General features: G+C 41.9%; 1 protein-coding gene across 3 annotated transcripts; it reads left to right on the plus strand.

Annotated features, from left to right (window-relative positions):
* The first annotated feature begins 2,490 nt into the window (after positions 1–2,490).
* rbmx (RNA binding motif protein X-linked) lies at positions 2,491–8,241 on the plus strand. 3 transcript variants are annotated; one of them, XM_080841406.1, is made up of 10 exons: positions 2,505–2,529; positions 3,726–3,849; positions 4,164–4,270; positions 4,349–4,514; positions 4,684–4,800; positions 4,888–5,005; positions 5,300–5,446; positions 5,524–5,615; positions 6,123–7,917; positions 8,105–8,241. In XM_080841406.1, exons 2-9 carry the CDS (start codon positions 3,741–3,743, stop codon positions 6,437–6,439), a joined length of 1,173 nt encoding a protein of 390 aa, XP_080697532.1. In that variant the 5' UTR covers positions 2,505–2,529; positions 3,726–3,740; the 3' UTR covers positions 6,440–7,917; positions 8,105–8,241. The 3 variants fall into 3 exon arrangements, with proteins under 3 accessions (XP_080697534.1, XP_080697532.1, XP_080697533.1); XM_080841407.1 differs by lacking the exon at positions 2,505–2,529 and adding an exon at positions 3,374–3,378; XM_080841408.1 differs by lacking the exon at positions 3,726–3,849 and having other exon boundaries at positions 2,491–2,529.
* The last annotated feature ends 590 nt before the right edge of the window (positions 8,242–8,831 follow it).

An 8,831-nucleotide genomic window follows, 5' to 3' on the forward strand; every position in this document is an offset into this window, starting at 1 on the left:
CTGCAGGTGACTCGCTTCAAAGCCGCCGAACAAACCTTCATACAGGAGTATGTCCAGATAAATATATTTTGATATTCACTACGTATGTGCCACGTATACATGTCAACATAAATGCAACAACAGTAGTAGTCTTCCAGGTTAATAATAATAATAATAATATTAACTTTTACACTTTTTTTGTGTGTCTATATCAGGTGATGATGCCCCAAGCCAAGGCCCTTGATGTCCTACAGTCTGACAAAATGGCCGACACAGGAGTGTCAGTGCCAACGATCCTAATTCTCCTTGAAAAGATGGAGCAGATGAAGCATGGGATCCACCTACACATCACTGTAACCCGCTGGTAAATGCCATCATCAATGGGGTTAAAAAGAGGTTTGAATACATTTTTCAAGATCACAGGTTGCTCATAGCCTCTGCAGCTCATCCAATGTTCAGGCTGACCTACATCCCTTCTGAAAAGAAGCCGCATGTTGTGTCAAACCTAAAAGCGGAAGTGAACCGGTTACAAACTCAGTCTCCAGATCACATGGAGACAGAGCATGAAGACCCAAGTGATAATGGTGATGAAGTATGTAACAGGGTACTCCCCATCTCTGAAATCAACAACAGTTCAGAATGTGGTGGAGATCTTCTTTTCATTCATCTGTAACCAAACTCGTCAGTGCATTCCAGAAACCTGCTATTGATGAAGAAGATCTTCCTCAATTACAACACAGGAGTGCTTTTGAGTGCTGCCTCTGAAAGACTCTTTAGTGTAGGTAGCGGCATTTTCCATCCAAAGAGAAACCGCCTTTCTGATGCTAATTTTGAGAAGCTTCTCTTGTGTCATGTAATCAAACACTTGTTGTGAAAAAGTTGAGGGCCCAGGCTTCCACCCCACAAACACTCACAAGCATACACACACTCATCTCACACCAACTATTTTTTGAATAGCCTACTTTTATTTTCACTTTACTGTTTGTCCTTTTTTTTTATCAATCTATGTGACTTAATGTAGGATAATAAGGCTGTATGATGGTAATGGTAGTCATGATTGTTTTCCTAAACAGAGGTTGGAGACAGTTCTTTTAGCAAAGTTAATTTGTAAACTCATGTCATGTTAATCATTTTTAAACTCATGTCATGTTTTTTATTTACTTATGGCCGGTTCACACTACACGATTTCAGCCCGATTTTGCCCCGATTTCTTCGTCGCCGACAAATTTGCAGGATCTGGCCCGATTTTGAAAAGTCTGCGACGAGGTGTCTTGTAGTGTGACGGTACGTTCACACACAGACGAACTTCGTGCCGCTCCTATTGGGAATGAATGGAAACGAAATTCCATCTGTTGAGCAAAAAACGCCGCCGCCTGACTATCAAAGTTGACGAACCTTTAACTTTATGCAAATGTGTACCAGGCGGTAACCAATCAGCGCGGCGTGTGTCAGAATTGGAGTTTGACGTTACTGACGTGGTGCAGAAGCCCGGTGAATTCAAAATATTTCATAGAAAATGGCGGAGCCTCGCAAGTCCGGATTGGAAAATATTTGATGTGAATCAAGCTGGATACAGGTGTTTACACGACTTTAATATGTCAACATCTGCTCGGTTTGTTGTTTATAAACTATACGAACACTGTCAGGGCAAACTGAATATTGTAGGTCTTAAATTAAGCTCCTAACCGTTATGTTAGCTTGCTGCTAACGCTTTGATTGAAGATGAATGAAGAAGCTAGCTGCTAAAATGCTATTAGCGCTGCACTGCAGTCGAACTTGCTACATGACACTCGCAAGATGACAACCAAACATATTTTTCTGACCATGCCCCCTAGGCGGCATACCGCCTGAGAAAATTCGCGGCTAGTGTGAACGCCTCGTGACATGCTTGCGACCTGCGATGTTTTCGTCTGCGACGTTCGAAAACCCCACGACGAAAAGTCTGGCATGTCAGAATTTTTGGGGGAATCGCAATGACGTACCCATTGTTGATATAGCGTAAACCTAGCATAAACCTCACTCTGGCCTGTATAACGAATGTCACGCCTGATAAACTGTTATTATTGTAAATGTAGGTTACAAAATGTTGGTTTTAAAGTAGTCTATTTCCAGTCTTACCAGGAAATTTACGTTTGATAGCCTACCTCAAAAGTTTACGTAGCCTATCAAAAGTAACTAGCTGTTACCGAGGCAATTAGATATAAAGATTCATGATCTTGTAGTGTGGCCAGTCTTCCCATAGACATATGGGATGTATGTATATATGGGATATATGTATATATGTCTATGGGAAGACTGGCCACACTACAAGATCGTGAATCTTTATATCTAATAATGAATCTTTAAATCAAATGTATCGGAAAATCAAATAAACCGCCACTCCGCTCCAAGACCCGGAAGCCAATCCGAGTTGTTAGTTACGTTATCACGACTGCTGCTTGCAACTTCCTGGGCGTATTCATTTCATGATCCATGTGATCAATATAAACCTTTGTGTGCGGTTGTGGTTTTGTCATAAGGTCTTGTCCTGTTGCATGCGTCTCTGAGGAGGTAAAATTGAGCTTTGATGACTGTTACGGGTTTTTTTTTTAAATGTATTTTATTACCAGTGCTTTTGTGTATTTGTTCATGATTTTGTTTGAGGAGCCGGTGAAGTATTTTAGTGAATTCTTCAGGTTAAATTACATTCAGTCTGGTGAACGTTCTTTGGTGGCTAGTTAACGTTAGCTGAATAGCTAAGAGCTCTAGCGTTAACTTGGACCAAAGCACATTTAGCTATCTAGCTACACAACTGTGTTATAACAATGACTGTGATAACATACTAACGTTACCGTTTGCTTAACGTTAGTGCATAGCATCTGAAGTTAATGCATGCGTCTGACGAAGGCGAAGTAACTAACTTTAAACTCATCTGACTTACCGTTTCAAGACCGCGTTTTGTTCGATATTGCAATAGGTCGGTAAAAAAATAACAATGGCAAATTAAGTTACTTACCCACGACAAAAACATCGTTAATTTGCTAGTCACGTTACGGCCGATGGTGGATTGTCTAAAAGTACACGCGTGCTTAACATTATCCTTAGATAGCTAACGTTAACTCCTAACTTTGGTTAATTATGGTAGGGTGTGCGTCAAACTACACAAGACGCCATTTTGAACCTGGCATTATTTTTCAATATGTTCATGTTAACAAAGGTCACGTTAGTGTACTGGAACTACTTTTATTTTGTCGAATTAAATGTGAAGCATAGGGTTGTAGCGTGGTTAAAAATCGACTAAGCCAGGAACGGGCATGCGCGCGCCAGCTAGCTACTGCATGTTAGCTTCGGGCACATTACTGTGGAAAACTGATTCTGCAGCATATATCCGCCATTTTGTGAAACATGCTCTGAAGCATTGTAATACACGGGAGTTTTTTTTGTTGCTAAAAATGGCATGCAGATGATTTTCCGAACTTATGACATTAATATATTCACAGATTATTTACGTTTTCAACCTTATTATGTCTTTAGCCATTTGACTGCCATTCTGTCTTTAGCCATTTGACTGGAGACGGTCTATAAGTTAACGGTGGCCTAACATGTGTAGCTAACGTTAGCTCCTTTACTCAACGTGGGGGCACAACACTGCGCTTTAGCTTTGGATAGTGTACAAGTAGGAGAGCACTGGCTGCATGATTTAAACGAAGGGGTTTTTAATGAATTGGTCCATCTTTATTAAGAGAAGGACTCTTTCCCTCTTTTAGATTAAACGGGCAAATATGGCGGAGGCAGATCGACCAGGGAAACTCTTTATTGGTGGACTTAATACTGAGACCACCGAGAAGGCTCTTGAACAATACTTCAGCAAATATGGCAGGATAATGGAAGGTAATCAGATGCCACGTTACCAGTATTTAAATAACCCAACGAGGTTTCATTGTAGGTCGCTAGCCTAAATCACCCGCATCAATCCATAGGCTATCATGTATCAACTTAGCAAATCATTTCCTTGTGCATTGTCACATTTCTTGTACACTGGCTGGTTTTTGAACTGTAGGCAATGATGAAAATGGTGGTTTGAATTCAGAAATGAGAATACTACCTCTAAGAAGTCCTGAGCTTACAATGTGGATTTTTTTTCTCTTTCTAAGAAGATGAAAATTGCATCACAGTAACCTCTACTCTACTCTACTCTCTCTTAGTTCTGTTGATGAAGGATCGTGAAACCAACAAGTCTAGAGGTTTTGCATTTGTGACGTACGAAAATCCAGGTGATGCCAAGGATGCTGCCAGAGAAATGAACGGAAAGGTACGTTTTTCTTTTGGATCTCGAACATTAATGGCTTGAGTTGAGGCACTGTGTGCTAACGGGTTGTTTGTTGTTTAGAGTCTAGATGGTAAGTCAATTAAAGTAGAGCAAGCAACGAAGCCTCAGTTTGAATCTGCTGGACGCCGAGGTCCACCATCTTTGCATCCACGAAGCCGCGGTTCACCAAGAGGCCATCGCGGATCCAGAGGAGCGCCAAGCGGAATGAGGGGCCCACCCAGCAGAGGTAAGTTAATTTTGCTCTTCTGAACCGTAAATATCTAGTGATGCTGTGATGACATCATTTGACATTGATCTGTATTGATTTGATTTTGTTCTCTAAGAAGTCCTGAGCTCATGTGGTTCATAGTTTTACTTGTCCTGTAAATGATTACCATGATAACGTAGGAATGTAGAACCCTTTTTCAAAGGTCCATCATCCAGAGGCCCACCTCCATTGAAGAGGGGACCTCCAGAGCGCGGTGATGGGCCACCACCCAAGAGACCAGTCCCATCTGGGCCCCCTGGCAGACGTAAGTTGGTGGTTCTAGTTGGAGATATCCTCAGTTCTCCTTTTCAATGTGGGTTAAAATTAATTACAGTTGGCTTTTTTTTTTTAGCTCCTATGTCCCGCGACAGAGACCCTTATGGACCACCCCCTCCCCGCAGGGATTCTATGATGTCACGGCGGGAAGAGTACCCATCGCCACGTGATGACCATTATTCCTCTAAGGACAGGTTGGTTTTGAGCTTCGCATCCTTGGCCCTGTAGTGTGGTCAACAACAAAATATTTCAGAAATGGCTTCTGTAAAGTTTTGAAACGTTTCAATAATTTTATGTGGTTTGATGTTCATTTTACCAACTCTGTTGCACCTTTACAATCCTTCTAACAACCACATTGACTATAACCTACCTTGAACGTGCTGGGCAGATACTTCATTTTAAACCAGAAAATTTGAATCTTCTACTGAGGTGACTTGAATCACATACAAGCTGAAGTTAATCCCACTGCTTTCTTTGTTTGTAAACAGTTACTCCAGTCGTGACTACATCAGTTCAAGGGACAGCAGGGACTACGCTCCACCTCCCCGTGATTATGCTCCCCCGCCTCGTGATTATCGTGATTATCCCCATTCGAGCTCCAGAGAGGAATATGGATCCATGCCCAGAGGCTACAGGTACAAGAAGCGTTATTTATTTTGTGATTGAAAGGATTCCGTTAGATTGGGGTGTAACGTCGGTTCTTGCTCACCAGCGATCGTGATGGCTATGCTGGGGGACGTGAGCCCAGGAGTTATGTGGACCGCCCAAGTGCAGGGTCCTACAGAGAACCCTATGATGGTTACGGTAAGATCTTTTATGTTTTAAAAAACAGCTGCTGTATGGCTCTACTCGAGCCTTTCAAGTGTGCTCCTTGGACCTCGCGATCACAAACCCAGAAAAAAAACAGCTGGCATCGTCAAACGCTTTTCAGTCACCTGGACCAATGTCTGTCAAACACTTCCGTCAAATGTCTTCCTCACCCTCTCAGTCCATTCAGAACCACGACTTCTCTGAAACTTGAAGTGGCCGTTCTCTATCAACTGGAGTTCTATTCTAAAGGAAATTGCAAGCAACAGGGGCATGCTATTTGCAGTTTTAACTTCCTCCAGTCAAACCGAGCTTAAATTGAAATCTCGCAAAGATTCTGAGCACACTTTTTTTTTGTCTACATTTGGAGATGCTAATATGCTAAATCAACACATTTAGAAAAATATCTGGCTCTTTCTAGGGAAAATGGGCACATGTCAGTAGATTAACAGAAAACGTTTAACAAGTGAAACTTGACAATTACCTGACCCATTAACCCTGCAGGTAACTCACGCAGCGCCCCACCCTCGCGGGGGCCCCCACCATCCTACGGTGGCAGTGGCGGAAGCAGTCGCTATGACGACTATGGCAGCAGCTCCCGGGATGGATATGGCAGTCGCGACAGTTATCCCAGCAGTCGGAGCGACCCATACTCCGCTAGCCGCACTGAGCGAATGGGCAGACAGGAGCGGGGGCCAGCACCCCCCCTCGAGAGAGGCTATCCTCCTCGGGAGTACAGCAGTTCCAGTCGCGGGGCACCTCGTGGCGGCGGCCGTGGAGGCAGCCGCGCTGATAGAGGCATCGCTCGGAGCAGATACTGAGAAAGGACTTGGAAAAGAGAGTAAAAAGGTTCAAGCTCAAAGGCATTCAAAGCGTGCAAAGGATGTGTAACATTCAAGAAGACTTTTTTTCCCCCTTCCCAAGACAACATTTCAATGGACACCCAAAGTTCAGGTCTGAACAATCCACAAAATGTCAGTTTATTTTGACTATATCCCTTTGTGTTTAAATGATCTCTATCGTTCTTCTTGCCCATTTCCCATTTAATGGTACTGTTGCCAATTTAAGTGACTTGCGTGTTAGTTTTTGTATTATAGTGCTGTTAACCTGTAATGCCCTGGAATATGGCTTTCAACTATCAATAAAGTTTTTAAACTAAGATCCTGACCAGCACTGATATTCCAAAGCAACCAGAAAACGAATGACAAATGTACAGCAATTCTTCAACTGATGACCCAGATCCTAAATGAAGTGGAAAATATGTCCTGCAGTAAGGTCATGTACAGTGAATTGTTCAGATTGCTTTTTGAGAAGGCAAATGTTTACCCACCCAAAAAAAAACAATCCGTGTAGTTTTCCTCAGTGTTTAAGGATCCTTCACCATAAAGTCTCAACTTTGATGGCTTGCAACGACTTACCCAAAGACAACAGCCAAAATGCAAGAACCTTTCCGCACCACAGATAAAGTCTCAACGGGATGGTAAGCAAAGAAAACCTTCTTGTTTCTCGTTAATGGAATTAGTTCAGGGGCGCAAACATGAGGTACAACCCAAAGGTTGGTATGAGTGGCGTCAATTTGTACCCCCTTTTGAACATCGTTTGCTTCACAAGGGCAGTGGCACTCTGACATGCCTTGAATTCTCAATTCTGAATTTATTGTTAGTGATCAACCTCAAGAAATTGATAGATTCACCAAAAACTCCTTCCTTGCAACAAGTTGGCTATCACTAAGGAGAACTGGAATTCTTCTGGCCCTGCGCAATCCGCCTCAGTAAATGTTCCACATGCATTTGCACTGCTCATGAGAGTAAGAAAGCGGCCATGGATCCGTAATCTGTTGTAGAATAAGTACATTTTTTTTTTTTTTCTCCAGAAATTTTGAAAAGGTACATTTTGAAGATCTGGCCCACATTTTGAACGGACCTATTGCATAATGATACGCAAATACTCAGTAATGTCATATCTCGAAGGATCTAATCATTTTGAAACATTAAGGCTACACTTATTTCAACCAGCCCACCGCAGCAAGCATGCCCTAACACACGGAAGTTCTGTGGAAAGAAGCCACCAACCAAGAAAACTGGGAAAATAACGGGAGCCGAGTTCAAACCCAATTCTATCTTCTTTTCTTGGACTATATATTTGTGCGTGCGTTTGTGTGTGTGTATACAGGCATTGATTGTTATAAATCTCTCCTTGCAGGATGATCGTTTGCAATGATCTCTGAATTATTGACCCCTCACTGTCCTGTCGACAAATGTTTGCTCAGGAGATCGTGATACACATCAGATCTTGACAGGTAGGCTGGGCTTGTATATTTTAAATTGCCTTACACATTTGTATGTGGATATGACTATAATATATCAATAAATACAATTCTGATTCTATATATATATATATATATATATATATATATATATATATATATATATATATATATATATATATATATATATATATATATATATATACTTTATTTTCCACAGATCCTGGACCCAGGGGCCGGGCTGTCGGTAGTAGGCTGTTTTTTTTTCCTTGGTGTTGCAGTGTGGCAAGGATGCTGGTCATTTCAATGGAGTTGAAGCATGTGTTCACTTTTGAATAAAGATTTTCTATCAACTAATGACTTCGACTTCATTAATATGTCATTATATTATAAACTAAACAAACGCTACCAAGTCTCTGGAGAGTTTTTATTAGGTTGTGGAGTTTAATGTCAGCTTTAGCAATTATTTTAATTTGTTTTTGTTGTATTAGGAAGGTTACTTGTTGCATTCGCTCATAGTAGGGTGAACGGATGCTCGTATGAGTGTGTTGCCTGTTCAAGCGGGTCTGAGCGCGTTTGGGGGAAAGGAAGAGAAAAAAAAGCAGAAGTGTCACGGATGTGCGTTGCATCCTAATAGAGTTCGCCGAAGTCGTTGCCTCTCGGGCTGCTGTGTCTTAAAATCAGAGAGGCCTGTTAAAACGATGAATCCTGAGGAGCAGGTCGTAACTTGGCTGATATCATTAGGGGTACTGAATTCCCCTAAAAAGAACATTGCAGATCCCGAGGAATTTCTGAAATCGTGTTTGAGAGATGGGGTCGTCTTGTGTAAACTCGTTGAACGGCTTCTACCCGGAACGACTCCAAAGGTAAGCAGATGTTAGGGACTTTATTGAATCAAAATAATTGCGATTTAGAAATAAGGGCTGGTCCACATGTTCTTAGTGAAC

The sequence above is a fragment of the Sprattus sprattus genome (assembly GCF_963457725.1).
Source record: "Sprattus sprattus genome assembly, chromosome: 6".
NCBI classification, from domain to species: Eukaryota; Metazoa; Chordata; class Actinopteri; order Clupeiformes; family Clupeidae; genus Sprattus; species Sprattus sprattus.